Genomic DNA, 15563 nt, shown 5'->3' on the forward strand with positions numbered 1-15563 from the left:
ATGGTCTCACGGTCCTATACTCGTGTTGTACCATTACGTGAACCGGGTCCGCTTTTCTGTTTTCCACTCAATATTTTAATTCAATTTTCTTGTTGCGGTCAAAGGACGAAAGTGCCACTCCCTTTCCTCAATGACCCTACGTGACTACCCTAAACATCTCGCGAGAAAGCGCTCCAAAATTTCGCGCTATTCCTCAAACACCTCCCGCGAAATTCACAGTCGGTCAAACAACGACAACCAAAGTGGTCCACCTGTCCAAATTTTTGAAAGTTCAAAAAATTACAGCTTCATGCTGTTGCTATTCGAAAAAATTAAAATAAGTGCATTTACTTTTCAATACTGTACTCCAGAAAAAAAAAAAAAAAAAAAAAAAAAAAAAAAAAAAAAAACAAGGTAGGTCAGCTGACCCTGCAAGCTCAAAATTCTTCATAAAAAAAGTTAGGCCGTCTTTAGTCCTCCTGAGCCACCTTCTAACTTCTCGACGAATAACTTTTATAAGGCATTGGGCAAATTAGCTGTCAACCTCATACCTCTGTATGTGTTTCTATAGGCATATATCGATAGGTTCAATCATCGTATTGGTATTTGTGGTATCATTGATCAAAAGTTATTGACATTAATAAACATGCTGGTTCGGAAGTTGTTCGCATATGTTGACAGGTGTGCAATACGACTTGACAAACGATCTCATGCTTACCAAGGCTTGATGAAATGCCAATTTGGATGCTAATTCGTCTAAAATATTTTGCACGCTATTCTTACTGACATCCCACTATTTTTTTTTGGTCCGCCACTGTCTAGAAGAAAAAAAATACATAAATCACATAAAATGATTTTAGTAATTTATCGTCACGTGACTTCAATACGTTATAATAATGTGAACCAGTTTTATCTAAGATCTATCTTCTCAAAGTAAATATCATCTACTACTATTATAACATGATTTTTAATAATACTTTCGCATATCAGGTATTACGAAATTTTTAACCATTAAATCTTTAATAAAAACTATGAAAATTAAAATGTGACAGGACAAAATGTCCGGAGGATTCAGTATTCCGAACACCGTGGAGTTTTAGTGTTGTAAACGTGTGAAATAGTATATACGACAGTCACACAGATTTCTCCACCTTGTCTTCGCCCATGATGGCCTTCCATTTTTGAAATTAAATTTTTATTTTTGTTTGTTTATATTTATTTTTCGTTTTTAATTTGTTCATCAAAAGCCCCAAAGCTTTCTATATTTTTCCTCGTCTCGCCGGAAGACGGATCTCTGAACTGAAGGCGTCGCATTTAACATTCTCTCTGTCTCTCCGACGGACTGGGAAGGGGAGGAGAAGAACAACAACGCAAAATTGGAAACCTTTGTGGGGGGTTTTTTCAGAAATTCGAAAAGATTTGGGGGTAAAAATGGGGTCGGAGAGCACCTCTCTACGCGGCGGCGGGATTGAAAACAGCAGAAAGGGCAACGAGACTCAGGTGGTGTTGAATGTCTACGACCTCACCCCCCTCAATAATTACACCGTCTGGTTCGGTCTCGGAATCTTTCACTCCGGTATTGAAGGTAAAAAATATTAGGACCTTTTCGAATCCTTTCCTTTTTTCTTTTCTTTTGCAAATTCTGAAAATTGTTTCCTTTCTGTTTGATTTTTCGTTTTTTTATGTGTTTTGGTGATCTGGGTATCTTTTCATTTTGGTTTTCTCTGTTGGGTTTTGTTTAGTTAATTTTTGGATTCGTTTGTTTCCTTTTCTGGGCATGCTTAATTACGATGGATATGCATTTATTCTTATTGTTTATGTGTTTGAAGATTGGTTTTTGAAGCAAAAAAAAAAAGATTGGCACTTTCAATACTTACATGGAGAAGGAAGGATGCCGGGTTTTCGGATTTGTTCGACTCTTATTTGCTGTTTTGAAGTATGAATGTGCTTACATATTTAAAGTGTAGTTGTGTTGTGGTATATTATTGAGTACTTTGGCTTCTTTTGCATCCAATATTAGTTAGATGTGTAGCAACATGAATTGAAAGGTTTGCACCAGGATCTAGAGCGATGCTGTTGTATACCATTACGTATAGTGCAATGGTGATCAAGTTTTGCAATGTGAAATGAAATTGGTCAGCTTTTTTGTTCCTTTATGCTTGGTTATGAAGAACTGCTAATCGGAATGTGCTGCATATCGTGGTGTGTGGGTATTATGTATGAGCCCCAGTTGACTCTATGTATTATTGTACCGCTACTTTCTTCTGCCACGTGATGATTCTGGGCGTATCTTGGGATTAGGGGAGGTATTAGAGATAGATTTCTCGATGTGTTGGGAGATATTTTCCTGGTTGATTGAGTTTGGATATTGTGTTGTTATAAGCTTTTATGAGAGTTGTTTTACAAATTGAACTGAATCTTGAATCATCCTTTCTGGAAATTGCACTGACCAATGAGTGACTTCGTTTAATTGTTGTTCATTTCCTTGAGATGCAAATAAGGAGAAATTATGTTTAAACGATATCATCTGTCTGTTGTATAAACAGTCCATGGCAAAGAGTACGGTTTTGGAGCCCATGACTTCCCAGTTAGCGGAGTTTTTGAAGTGGAACCAAGGAGCTGCCCAGGTTTTATTTATCGATGTTCCATTCAACTTGGCCGCATAAATATGCTTCCCTCTGAATTTCGGACATTTATTGAGAATGTTGCGGCAGAGTATCATGGGGATACCTATCATCTCATCACCAAGAATTGCAACCATTTCACAGATGAGATGGCATTTAGGTTGACAGAAAAACGGATTCCTGGATGGGTGAATCGGCTTGCTCGTCTAGGTAAAGAGAACTTTTCTACTGACTATTCTAGTAGTTCTATATTTCATTGGTATGTGTTAGCTGGAACTCATTTACGTTTGCATCATTTTTAATTGATTTAGTCTGATATAAATCTTTGAGATGAATGTAATTACCGCATGAAATAGTTTCTTTTCTTGTTCAGGTAGGACTGTATGAATGTCTTTTAAAACCGCAAAATCAAAATCATATCATTTGTGAGGGTTGGATTTAGATGCTTTCATTTGTGTCTTCATCTTCCTATGTAATATTCTGCGTATTATTTATGTGCTGCCCTTTACATCTCAAGGTGATTGGTAATTCTCGGAGACATGCAATCACAAATGGGTATGATTTATTTCTCGAAGTGTTTTTAAGACCATGTTTTCATTGTAATTTCAGGTGCCTTATGCAGTTGTCTTCTCCCCGAAAGTCTTCAAGTGACCACTGTTAAACAAATACCTGAATACCATCACGAGTCAGGTGAGTTCCCTCGACTATTTTCTACTCAGTATTATAGTGTCTGTATTCAGTGTGCTGATTCTAGTTGTTACATCCCTAACGTTCTTCTTTTCTGGGTCCAGAAGATGGTACTGAAACTCTATCAATCACAACGCCTCGTGAGTCAGCGGAAGTTGATGACGATCAAGAAAAACGCCTACTGTCCCCACTGGCTTCACTTTCACCCGTGGCGGGAAGTGGAGATGTAACTTTTGTTAAAGAGGCTCAAAAGTGAAACAAACCCTCAACTTTTGCAGATAGAGGAAGGAGTCACCCTTCGGGAAAAGGGCGGTTTGGCCAGTTATTGGTGTGCCTGTCATTGTTATGCAACTCTTTTCCGAAAGAAAGCCTCAATTGTATTCATTATCTGTGTGCACAAGCGTTCAACTAGACGTGTGTTTTTCTTCTATTTCGGCTATTTTTTATTTAATTTTTTCAACGGAGGAATCCGAAATTAGGTCATAGTTTGGTATGGTTTGTGATTTGTGCATGAGGGAAGGGAACTATTTTTGCAAGTGGAAACGAATCTGAGTGTTTTGGTCTTTGATTTCTTCTGTAATTTTTTCAAACGTTGGAATGATGCTATAAATTGTTTCATTTTGTCTCGCAAGAGTACTCATCCGCCAAGTTCAGATTTAATTTCTTCTGTAGTTTGACACATATGCAAAAATAACTCGACAAGAAATTGCAATCTCAGGCAATTAAGAGGAACATGGACACATACGACATGTTCATAATTCAAATAATGAATGTCAGTTGCACACGAATATCGATTTAACCAGTGCCACCAGCCAAATAATAACAGGACATATAGGTTGTGCTAAACACTCGAAAGTATTGTTTGCTACATAATTCCTTTCTGCTTCCTCTTCCGTTGCCGTCACTCGAGTTTTTCATGGGCGTCCTACGAAGAAGTCCCGTCAAGCCCCAGTTTTGACCTTAGCCAAGCACAAACCTCGTCCATCTCTTCCGGGATTGTATAATGACCAAGCCTGCATATACTCAAACAAATCATTCTTGTATTTCGTTGTCTTGATAAATTTATATACAACTTTTCGACATAATCTAAGAATCACATACGCGTTATAGGATTTGAATGTCACGTCCTGAAAGCCATTTGACCTTAAGGACTGCGACGATTTCTCACCAAACTTGTAAGAAACCACATTATCACCTGCAATAAATCATATCCACAGCATTATGAACTAGGCTCGGCTTGTGATTTAAAATACAGAGCACCTACGCAACAAGATGCTAGAGGCAAGGATGTAACAAAGCTTTTTCTTCGATGCAGATAATTTAAAATACAAATAAAACGAGCAATATTTTTACACGAGAGATAATCATATGCATACTTTTCCCATGACATAACAAAAGCGGAATGGAGGCAGCACGCCTTGCAGCTTCATCTACTTCTTCTAACTTCTTACTCAAGGTCCTGAAAGAGAAAAGGATTTGTAACTATAGGCACTTAAATACACTGCAAAAACAATCCAGCCGAGATAAGGAGAGTGTGAGAGGACAAACTTGGAACATGGAAGCCATCCGCTCAGTCCAACAACCGCACTCAGATTGCATGGGTATTGATTACCATTCCCATATTTTCTTGTAACAAAGCAGGCCGCAGAGTATAGGGCTGTAGCTGCACCCATACTAAACCCTCCAACTCCAAGTTTAACTGTAACAGAGAAAATTCAAAAGCGTATATGGTATTAGAATAATGGCATTAACAGAGTTTTGTAGACAAGACATCCTGCATAGAGTTTACTTTGAAAAAACGCTAGTCATAGTTTACAAGCTTGTCTTTTCAAAATATCTCATCAATCAAGAGGGGCAATGAAATTCTAAGCATCCGTGCAGAAAAAAATCAAACAAATGATAGCAGCAATTGGAGTTCATCAAATGCTAAAATCGAGCAAGAAGAAACCTACTGTCATCAGGCTCTGTTGATAACAAATTCGCAACATGTGCTGCAGAAGCATCCAAACCCTCTACATCATCCGGAGCATCTTCTGAAAGTTCTCCAACATTAAACCCTGTTTAAATCACATAACCGCTTTAGTGGAGTTTATGACTTTCGATTCACCAAAAACCGAATGACATTTTCTTTTTCTGCGACTATAATCAGATCAACTGCTGAATGTGGATTTATTAATGAAAAAAACTTACAAGCAGTGGAGGGAAAGCCACCAAAAATCGCAATTGGTTGAGTAGGAGCAGTTGGACAAATCCACTTAATCTGCATCGCATAATTTTCACCATAAGTCATTAACAGTAAATTATGAAAATTCAATTCAAATTGTTTGTATGTATTTATTCTTACATTTGGAAGAGGGAGGGATTCCAAGAGCTGTGACCAGCTGTCAGACAGAAAAATATAAATCTTAAGACTTCAAGTGTGTACGTATATAAAAAAAGGATAAATCATGCGATTCTCTAGTTTTAATTCGCAAAAATATTAAAAAAATTACTGTTCTCTATAACGAAGGAACTTCGAAATTAATAAAAAGTCATTTAAATGAAAAACTTCCTCAGTTTCCTAATTACTGTGTAACCTTAAAAAAAAATGGTAACATAAGCAATGAGGCCAAAGTATCACCTTGAACCATTATCGCCGAGGCCATGTAACCAAACTACAGTGGCCTGGTGTTTGCCCTTAGGTCTGACTACATAGGTTCTTCCAAACTCAAACGCCCTTCTAGCAGTTCTACCACCTGAAATCATGATACCCTAATGAGAAAGGTGCAAATAACAGAACCAATGAAACCTCAGGCAAATGGATAAGTATGAAAGATAGCCCAAAATCGCCAACAAGGAAAATGGAAGAACCATAAAAGCGTGAGTGATCTCTTCGTTCTTTTCCTAGAATATTTTACAAATTCTTATAAAAGTATAGGATAAGTTTTCTTATTTTTGCTAGTTCTTAGATGGTAGATTATTACTGTTTGAGTAATAGTTTAATTTAAGAATAAATGGGACCCTAGTCATATCCTTCTAGCTCATAGGATATACGAGTTGACTCCTGTTGGTGTCAAGTCCTTTGACACGATCAATTAAATAGGTAGGGTTACGCCGTTAAGGCCAACTATCGTTTGACACAAACACAAAATGACATCACTCAGCGACCACTCATGGATATGGCAATCAGTATCAAAACTTCTTTACCAAATGATGGCTACGCAAAGAAATGCAAACAAACTAACCAGAACCAACAGAGGGACCAGTAAAGCTCATATTTGGTTCCTCAAGTAAATACCACTGACCAAACTCCTCTGCCGCAAGTGTACAGAGCACAGATCCTGCAACGAAGAAACACCAAAAAATTCATATTCGCCGGCTTCTTTGCGGGCACCTAAAATTGCTTATTTATAAGCTCTCCAACGAAACCATAATGTTAAAACATATAAAGTACACATAGTTAATTAACATGCTGGAGCAACTCCGATAGCTCAAACAAGCAGTTGCATAAAATTACTTTGACAGTGCTAGCAAATATTTAACATTCAGTACATGATCATTAGAAAACTAGTGAGGTCAATATATAACTAGTTCCTAAACTCCGGCCTCAGGAAATACAATTTGAGTGCTGTCAGCTCATTATAGATTTCCATCTGTACCTAGATTCGCCACTGGCTTCTCACTCGTGGCAAGGCTTTTGATTGTAAGTAAAGCAGGGCCGGGCGAGGCTAAGGCTAACTTCCCAACCCCGACCAATCATACGGCATCTTCTTCACCCTATCAAGAACGCGAATAACCTTAATCTAATCCGAACAACACTAACACAAACCCATTCGAACAATAAAAACTCAGGGGTTCTGCATATAGGAGTTTTGGTCTTCCCAAATGCCAAACAGATATACTTGAGCCATAGGCTGCTTCAATCACTCTTTTCAACCATTCGGGCTAAAATAACAAGAAAAATTGCATCTTTAATATTGTTCCGAACACCCCAATCCAGAAACCACAAATAAAAAAATCCCAAAAGAGAAAAACTAAAATCATTACAAAAATTTGTAATATTTACCATAAATCCAGGAAAACAATCCAAAAATACAAGTAAAAGTACAAAGCAAAAATCCCAGAACTCAAAAATTAAAGCTTGGCTACTACAAAACAGCAAAACAGAAACCAGAAATGATATAGAAGCATAAATACTGATTTTTAAAAATTAAGTTAAGCAAGTTAAATAAAATTAGATAAAATTGAGCAGAAAATAAAATTGGGTTTTAGGGTTTTACGCCATTGATGCAGAGTCAGTACATACCTCAAACAAGTCTTGGACGCTGTCTTCTTCCTCTTGCTTCCCCCATATATGTTCACCTCATGTTTCCTGTCGTTTGATGTACTGCCTTCGGAATTCAGACTGTCGTTTTGCGTCGAAGAATAAAATGATGAAGAATCTCATCCGTCGATCTAGGTAACACCATCGATGTATGCCACGTGTCTCTTAAGTAATAAGCGTTGGAAAGAAAATTCTAGAACCGTTTTTTAAAAGAAAAATTGGCTTGAAAATTTTAAATTTTTAACGAAAATGACAAAATAAAGGGTAAAGTGAATAATACTATAATTGAATTTTAGTGTAAAAATGTGGTATTTTCGTCAAAGTGAACAATACCTACAATTTTTTTTCATGAAAATAAACAGTACCAAAAGTTTTTCGTTAAAGTTTTTTATTTTAAAGTACTAAAAAATATTTTTTAAATCAATAAAAAAAAAACGCTAAAAATACTTTCAATAAAATACATATTATTGATCGAAATCTTTTAATAATTTTAAAAACACTTTCAAACGAGTACACAATATACTTAGAGATTAGAAGTTGCTGGACGTTGGTCCTATCTCAGTGCGATTATTTGCTATGCTGGTCCCACTTTCTTCATCTCATCTTACCATTTGACCAAATACCCTTATAATTTACTCATATTTCAAAATCATGGGTCCCCATGTCACTTAACATTGTTGTCTAATAATCTTTCTCATTGTTGTTACTTAATACAACGGTATAGTAATTTTCTCTTTACTTCTAAGTAAGATGTCTTAGATTTGGTTCTTGCTAAAGACGAATTTGAATCATATTATTGCTAACATATTGTGAAGCTAAGCCTACTCCCTCTTTTTAATGTAAATAATATTATTTGTTGTCGTAATTAGAGAGTCTAGCACGCTTGACGGTATAAAATAAGTTAAACACGAAACTTGATTTCGAAGGTAAGTTACATGTCGCAATAATTTTCGAACGAGAGGGGACTGATTTGCGAACACTTTCAAAGGACAATACAATAAATATTATTCATGAAGGGGTGAGATAAGAATTTGGATATCCATAAATTAAGAAGCAACCAATCAATCATGTTTATGGATCTATCTTGGGGCTATCATGGACATTGTATTTCCATATCTATCTTGGGGCTATCATGGACATTGCATTTCCATATGAACAAGTTGATGTGGATGCATCATTGCTCTCTACTTCTTTCGTTGCCAAGGCTGCACTACCAATCTTTGCCCTGTCGTTGCTGTCATCCGCCTCGTCATCCATCGCCAAAAAATCGACAACCACCATTTGGGTGTCGGGAGGCTCCTCCACGGGCGTCCGGCCCTCGAGCATCTCCACCACATGTGACATGGTAGGCCTAAGCCTAGCCCTCTCTTGTATGCACCACAGAGCTATATGAACAAGTTTTTTTACCTCCCTTTCATCAATGCGTCCACTTTCGATCAGCCTTTGATCAACAACTTCCAGAAGCTTACCTTCTCCCATTTTCTCGATCACAATTTTGGGAAAATACTCCATTTTCCTCTGAGACTTGTTGGTGGCATTGCCCTTTTCAACGAAGCTAATGTTTCTCCGCCCTCCGATCATCTCAAGAAGCACCATTCCGTAACTGTACACATCTGTTTTTTCGGAAATTCCATGCTCCAAGAGCCACTCAGGAGCCAAGTAGCCCCTAGTCCCCCGAATCGTGATCATGATTCTACTCTCGTCTTTTCCCATTAGCTTCGAAAGGCCAAAATCCGCGACAATTGCTCTGTAATTCTCGTCCAAAAGGATGTTCTCTGGCTTCACATCAAGGTGCAAAATCCTTGACCTGCAATCATGATGCAGGTAAGAAAGCGCTTTAGCAACGTCAACTGCAACCCTGTACCTTGCGTCCCAAGGCAAGCACCCCCCACGCCGATTAGGCCTTCCCTTCTGAGAGAAAATCCACGAATCCAACGATCCATTTGGGATGAAATCATAAACCAAGAATCGCGGTCCTGCAGGAACACAACAATACCCGAGAAGGCGCACAAGATTGATATGTTGCAGGCTTGCAATCGCCGCAACTTCTGATCTGAACTCCGTCTCGCCGCGCTCCTCCACATCGAGCTTTTTCACTGCCACTTGAGTCCCATCACTTAGGATCCCTTTGTAAACAGAAGCTGAAGCCCCTTTCCCAAGCAATGCCTCGAAATGATCCGTTGCATCCTCTAGCTCCTTGTACCTAAACTTCGAGGGAACCCCCGCAACTTTTCGAAGAAAACTATACTCCATGCGAAGTTCGTTTCCTTCTGACGCGTATTTTGTTTCCAAGAGCTTTCTCCGGCAATTGTAATGGTGTCTGATCGCTAGCCATACAAACACAGCAAGGATCACAGCAACACCTGCCCCGCAAATGAGGAAGAAAGTTGGCGAAAGTTTGAGAGTGATTCGCGCAACGAGTATAAAAACAACGAACGCGATGATCGACGATGAAGCTACTATGTTAGCTTTTCTGTCCTCCATTGCAAAAGCTTCATCCTTGTTTTCGGATAAAGAGAAAGAGAGGGAGCTTTTGAGCTTTTGACATGATTCATATTCTTTCTGTGAACAACCACCATAGTTTTATACTTTTGAACAATTCATTATTTAATAAGAAGTCACCTAATATTTTGTCTGATAATTGATATTAATAGTGTCTTAATCTAATATTATAAGGGTTTTACCTGTTTGATTTTGAGTGAGCCTTGGCACAACGGAAATATTGCTCTTTTACAACCGAAATGTCACATGTTCGAGTCGTGGAAACAACCTATTTGCAAAGCAAAGATAAAACTATGTACGATAAACACTGTCCCGACCCTCACAAGCTCGGGGCGCCCTTTATCTGGTCAATTATTTGGAAATATATGTATTCTGCAGAAAATTAAATCTCTTTCTGAAATCAAATGGTCATTCACACCTATAATATCCCATTATAATGTTAAGAATGACCTTAACTTTTACGCGTCAACCTTTTGGGCAAAAATTCCTGAATCCGCCATTGCTTACACGACTTGATGAAACACCGCTCTTCGTTAAACATGTCTAGCTAGTTCTTTTCTGCTGCATTATAATTCATTTGTGGGATTAGGAAAAAGCCAATTACCATATGAAAAACGATGAACCGAGTAATAATCTGACCTAGTCATCGACCATAAACAAATGTTAATTAGTTTAAATATATATTGACTGATTCAATCCCTTGAGCTAAAGACAAGTGGTTTAACCCTTAATTGCACCTTAAACAAAGTTTTCCCTGGATTAACATTGACAGAATTCATATTATATTCGAGTTCTTGACAAAATCGGAGACTGCAAGACCGAGTCCTGGGTAGGATTAATTTCAGATTCAGGGAATCAGCAAAACATTACAAATCGTGAAGAAACCTAAACAGTTGTTGCTTTGTTGTTGCAGCTAAATAATCGGGATTAACGGGAGGTTTAGACACTAAACAACAAAGTGCAATGTGACAAGAACTTCCAACTATTTGGATTCATGTGACGTTGCATAGATTCGTTTGTAGGCCCCCTGTTTTGTTGTTGCAAACAAAACCATAGAAACCAACGGCTCAATTCTACTTGTTGAAATGATGGGAAGAAAGGGAGTGTGAGGGAGAGATTTGTGTGTGTGCAAGCACTCGGTGCATAGCGTAACAATACAATTGGTCGGAAACTTGAAACTTTGAACCAAATATATCATGATACGTGTACTGGACCATATTTCTAGCGGATCAGAGTGAGGAAAAAGCAGAGAGCTTGAGTGAGGTGGATAAAGCACAATGTACGTTGTTTTTCTCTTGTTACATTGGAGGGGTTTGAACTCGACTTATCATAATTCAAAATTTCAAATTCCTTATTCTCCACTCTCTCACGACTTACGCTTTTATGCTATAATAATTATCATGATTGATTGAATAGTGTTAGGGAGACCACACTTATATATATACCTATCATACCATTTTTCTAATAGATGCAGAAGTCTATTAATACAAGTAGGTTGCACTTCTTTTAAAAAGATGAAAAATATAAGGCACATAAATATGGTCTCCCCGCGATCCCATTAGCTCATCCTATTGGCCCCACTTCAGAAAAACATAAAAATTTGAACGGCCTTAATCTTTTTCTCTTTTTTCAAAGGTCTGGATTTCTTAACTTCGGACTTCAGATACAGAGATCTAGAGCGAATATCATTCCTAAAAATGTGATGGCCTAACATTGTCCAATAATAAAATAGACGAATAAAGAGAAAAGCTTTCCACTATAGTAGTTTATTAATAAAAAAATGCAAGTGGCAAGCTGAATAGTGAATAGAGAGCAGCTGGAGGCAAAAGGACCCCATGGCTACGTCGACGTTGCCCTAAACCCTAATACCAAAAGCCCTGCCCACCACCCCCGCCCCCCCCCTCTCTCTGTGTCTCTTCCCCGAGTGAGAGAGGATTTAATTGACCACTACCAGTCCGCCACCACCATTTCCTACAGTAGCTACATGGGGAGCTACAGAAACGGCGGCCGTGGCGGGGACCAAAGCGGCACCAGCAATGGCGACGCTGGCGGCGCCCCGGTGGACAAAGGCGTCGACTTCGCCAACTACTTCTGCACCTACGCCTTCCTCTACCACCAGAAGGAGATGCTCTCCGATCGAGTCCGCATGGACGCTTACTACAACGCCGTTTTCAAGAACAAGCACCACTTCCATGGCAAGGTACAACATCTCATGAGCTCACTACTTAATTACTCTTTTTCCCCCTGTTTCGTTGCTCTAAGAACCGAAAAGAACGAAACTTTACTTGAAAAAGCTATAAATTTTACCATTTGTTGTTAGGCTGTAAAATATTTGGGATTAATTTGGTTTTAAGGCAGGAAAGAACGAAAATTTACTGAAAAAGCTGTATTTTAAACTCGGCTTTTCTTTGAAGTAGACATTTGTTTCTTTGGAATGTGAGAATTTTGTCAAACTAATGAAGAATTGGGATTAATTTGGTTTTCTGAACCGAAAAGAGCGAAGCTTTGCTGAAAATGGTGTATCTGTTACTCACCTTTGCTATGTAGTAGGCATTTGTTTCTGAGGAATGTGAGAATTTGTTGTACCATCGATAATTTGGGATTAATTTGGTTTAATTGTGGAGCAGGCTGTGTTGGATGTGGGAGCAGGGAGTGGCATTCTCGCAATTTGGTCAGCGCAAGCTGGGGCGAGGAAGGTTTATGCCGTTGAAGCGACTTCCATGGCCGAACATGCACGTGCAGTTGTAAAAGCGAATAACCTTCAGGACGTGGTTGAGGTGATCGAGGGCTCCATGGAGGATGTTGTCCTGCCAGAGAAAGGTTTGGCATTGTTGAAGAATTTGACAATTTTGGTATAGTAATGTTGTTTTGATTAGTGTCATGCTTATGTGATTCTGTACTGGTGCTCAGTGGACGTGATCATTTCTGAGTGGATGGGGTATTTCCTGCTGCGTGAATCGATGTTTGATTCAGTAATATGTGCACGTGACCGATGGTTAAAGCCAACCGGAGTCATGTAAGTATTCCTAGCATTTACATCAGATGTTGCAAGCACACACTTCCATAATTGGTACTTTGTGTCTGTAGTCTAAAGTTTGGTGAATTTTGTTCTACTGAGTACTGAAAAAGATCTGTATTTTTCTGAAACTCAACACTTGCATCTGTTAATAAGTCATCAGAATGCATCCCCATATGAGAAGATTATATGAGTAATTGTCGGAAAGCTTTCATGTCCTTCCAAAATGTGGTAATTTGTCTTTTCGAACTGTGCTTTCGCCAATTCTTTATCTCCTCGTTATTGGTCCTTAGATTTGAGTCTTGGAGTTTGCTTGTACTACGATGGGATTAATCAGTATTGTCTGTTGGAGACAGGGAACTTTATCTTGACCCCTTCTAGTTTTAGTATGTTAATTAGGCAATCCTCAAATTGTTTACAGAATATTTTAGATTATAACTCAGAATGAATTTTTGGTTTCACAGGTATCCTAGCCATGCTACCATGTGGGTGGCACCTATTAGGACTGGATTGGGAGATCAAAAAAGTAATGATTATTATTCATCTATGGACGAATGGGAACGTTTCACAGATGAGACAAAAAATTATTATGGTGTTGATATGAGTGTTCTAACAAAGCCTTTCTCGCAAGAGCAGAAGAAATACTATCTTCAGGTAATTTCTATAATTATAGTGTGTTTAAATCATCCTAGTGTGTTTGATAGACTTGTATTTTATGTTGTACATTGTTGCGCGATGTTCATCCAGGCAGAGTCTTTGTATACTGTATATATAGTTATTAGTCAGGCTTGTCAATTAATGCATGCTCCTTCCGGTGTCCAACATCTTAAACTGCATGCTATGAAATTTCTGCAGACATCATTGTGGAACAACCTTCATCCACATCAAGTTATAGGGACAGCTGCTTCAATAAAGGAGATTGATTGTTTAACTGCCTCAGTCAGTGACATCCTCGAAGTCAATTCGAACTTTTCATCAACCGTAACTCTTCAGAACACAAGGCTCTGTGGGTACGGGGGATGGTTTGATGTTCAATTTCGAGTAAGTTGATCTTTGCATTCCTTTATCTTGTAGATTGAAAACACTATTCAATATTTTCATGCTCAATGTAACATGAAACTTATCCTCTTCTGGCATACCAGGGAAGAAAGGAGGATCCAGCTCAGGAAGAAGTCCAGTTGACTACTGCTCCTAGTGTGGACGATGGCACTCACTGGGGCCAACAGGTTATTCTGCCAAAAATCTTTTCCTCATATTTTTGTAATTGTCTAAATCAATATGCCATTGTGCGATATCGTAGGAAGATGTATGTATTTCTATAAGATAACATATCAACTTTGCATGGCGTTACTTCATCTATCTGTATCACCGTTAGTGTAGTTTTGTGTAATTAGGGCCCAGAGAATTCGTATATTGACAGGCCACTGAATAAGTAGAACATCGCGCCTAACTTCGTGTTGCCGGTGCACTACTATTCATGATGTCTTTTCAACTGTTCTCTTCACTTATACATAGGCACACTTGCCGGAACCAAATAATTTAGCTTCTATGGAATATTCTTTGACGTAAAGATTCCGTTACTATGTTCTAGGAAATCCAATAAGAAATTGATTTCTTGCTCGCATCTTTGGTTACAGCATTTAATTTCTTCCATGCTTGTCCCCCTTGTTTATTGAACAGGTTTTCCTGTTGAACCCTCCGGCTCGCATCACTGAAGGGGATAAACTAAATGGTTCTTTCTCAATGAAACGATCAAAGGAGAATCATAGATTAATGGAGGTTGAGTTCAGCTGTGAGATTCAACAGCAGTCTGGCGAGTTAGTTCCGCGTTTCACAAATAGATATTTCATAGAGTGACCGGAGACACGGATCCTGTAAGACTGGATTGTAAGATGTGATCAGTCCTACAAATCATATTTGCAAGTTTTGTGGGAGTTTTGCAGCGGGCTTTGCAGCTGTTTCGCCATACTCGAATATTTGTTATGTCCTAATCTTGTGATATTTTGAAGCCAAGTTATGTCAATTTCATCAGAATTGGGTCCTTATGGTCACATTAAGTTTTGCAGTGTCATACCGGAGAACGTTTGAACCCCTTTTCCGGTTCCGTTCAAACGCCTATACAGCGCAAAATGTATCATACACCTTTCGAAAATAGACAGGGAAGGGAATTTGAACTTAGGTGGAAACCAACTGGTATAATCCATATTTGCTTTTTTTTTTTTTTTTTTTTTTTCAACGTCCATATTTGGTTATTCATGTCTTTCGACTCATATGTTCGAATCTTCTTATCCATTAGTTGATATTGGCTTAAAATCTCACCTTACTCTTTGTACTCAATTTTGTCCTGCTATACTCCCTCGACTCATCATTTGTGTTTCACTTTACTCAATACTTTGTCAACTGAGTTGAGAAAAGCGTTAATTTTACTGACATCATGGCGGTTCTTTGATCG

At 38.4% G+C, this 15563-nt stretch overlaps 4 protein-coding genes across 7 annotated transcripts; 2 read left to right on the top strand and 2 right to left on the bottom strand.

Annotated features, from left to right (window-relative positions):
- Nucleotides 1-1050: 1050 nt before the first annotated feature.
- On the top strand, nucleotides 1051-3908 carry LOC137747150 (deSI-like protein At4g17486). 2 transcript variants are annotated; one of them, XM_068487181.1, is made up of 4 exons: nucleotides 1051-1564; nucleotides 2526-2813; nucleotides 3213-3293; nucleotides 3398-3908. In XM_068487181.1, the coding sequence occupies exons 1-4, from the start codon at nucleotides 1411-1413 to the stop codon at nucleotides 3544-3546; spliced, it is 672 nt and encodes a 223-aa protein (XP_068343282.1). In that variant the 5' UTR covers nucleotides 1051-1410; the 3' UTR covers nucleotides 3547-3908. The 2 variants fall into 2 exon arrangements, with proteins under 2 accessions (XP_068343282.1, XP_068343281.1); XM_068487180.1 differs by having other exon boundaries at nucleotides 1053-1564; nucleotides 3395-3908.
- A 104-nt stretch (nucleotides 3909-4012) lies between these two features.
- LOC137747148 (acyl-protein thioesterase 1-like) lies at nucleotides 4013-7674 on the bottom strand. Of its 3 annotated transcripts, none has more exons than XM_068487177.1 (10): nucleotides 7576-7674; nucleotides 6515-6610; nucleotides 5911-6025; nucleotides 5635-5671; nucleotides 5481-5550; nucleotides 5243-5347; nucleotides 4839-4989; nucleotides 4667-4749; nucleotides 4392-4485; nucleotides 4013-4303 (listed from the first exon to the last, which is right to left on the bottom strand). In XM_068487177.1, exons 2-10 carry the CDS (start codon nucleotides 6543-6545, stop codon nucleotides 4216-4218), a joined length of 774 nt encoding a protein of 257 aa, XP_068343278.1. In that variant the 5' UTR covers nucleotides 6546-6610; nucleotides 7576-7674; the 3' UTR covers nucleotides 4013-4215. The 3 variants fall into 3 exon arrangements, with proteins under 3 accessions (XP_068343278.1, XP_068343279.1, XP_068343280.1); XM_068487178.1 differs by lacking the exon at nucleotides 7576-7674 and adding an exon at nucleotides 7550-7568; XM_068487179.1 differs by lacking the exon at nucleotides 7576-7674 and adding an exon at nucleotides 6929-7049.
- A 1035-nt stretch (nucleotides 7675-8709) lies between these two features.
- On the bottom strand, nucleotides 8710-10077 carry LOC137746818 (probable receptor-like protein kinase At5g20050). The gene has a single exon (XM_068486830.1). It carries the CDS (start codon nucleotides 10075-10077, stop codon nucleotides 8710-8712), a length of 1368 nt encoding a protein of 455 aa, XP_068342931.1.
- Nucleotides 10078-11957: 1880 nt separating this feature from the next.
- LOC137747552 (protein arginine N-methyltransferase PRMT10-like) lies at nucleotides 11958-15282 on the top strand. The gene is made up of 7 exons (XM_068487682.1): nucleotides 11958-12295; nucleotides 12723-12915; nucleotides 13006-13111; nucleotides 13576-13765; nucleotides 13967-14152; nucleotides 14254-14337; nucleotides 14792-15282. The coding sequence occupies exons 1-7, from the start codon at nucleotides 12080-12082 to the stop codon at nucleotides 14966-14968; spliced, it is 1152 nt and encodes a 383-aa protein (XP_068343783.1). The 5' UTR covers nucleotides 11958-12079; the 3' UTR covers nucleotides 14969-15282.
- The last annotated feature ends 281 nt before the right edge of the window (nucleotides 15283-15563 follow it).

Source organism: Pyrus communis, chromosome 10, assembly GCF_963583255.1.
Source record: "Pyrus communis chromosome 10, drPyrComm1.1, whole genome shotgun sequence".
Classification (NCBI taxonomy): domain Eukaryota; kingdom Viridiplantae; phylum Streptophyta; class Magnoliopsida; order Rosales; family Rosaceae; genus Pyrus; species Pyrus communis.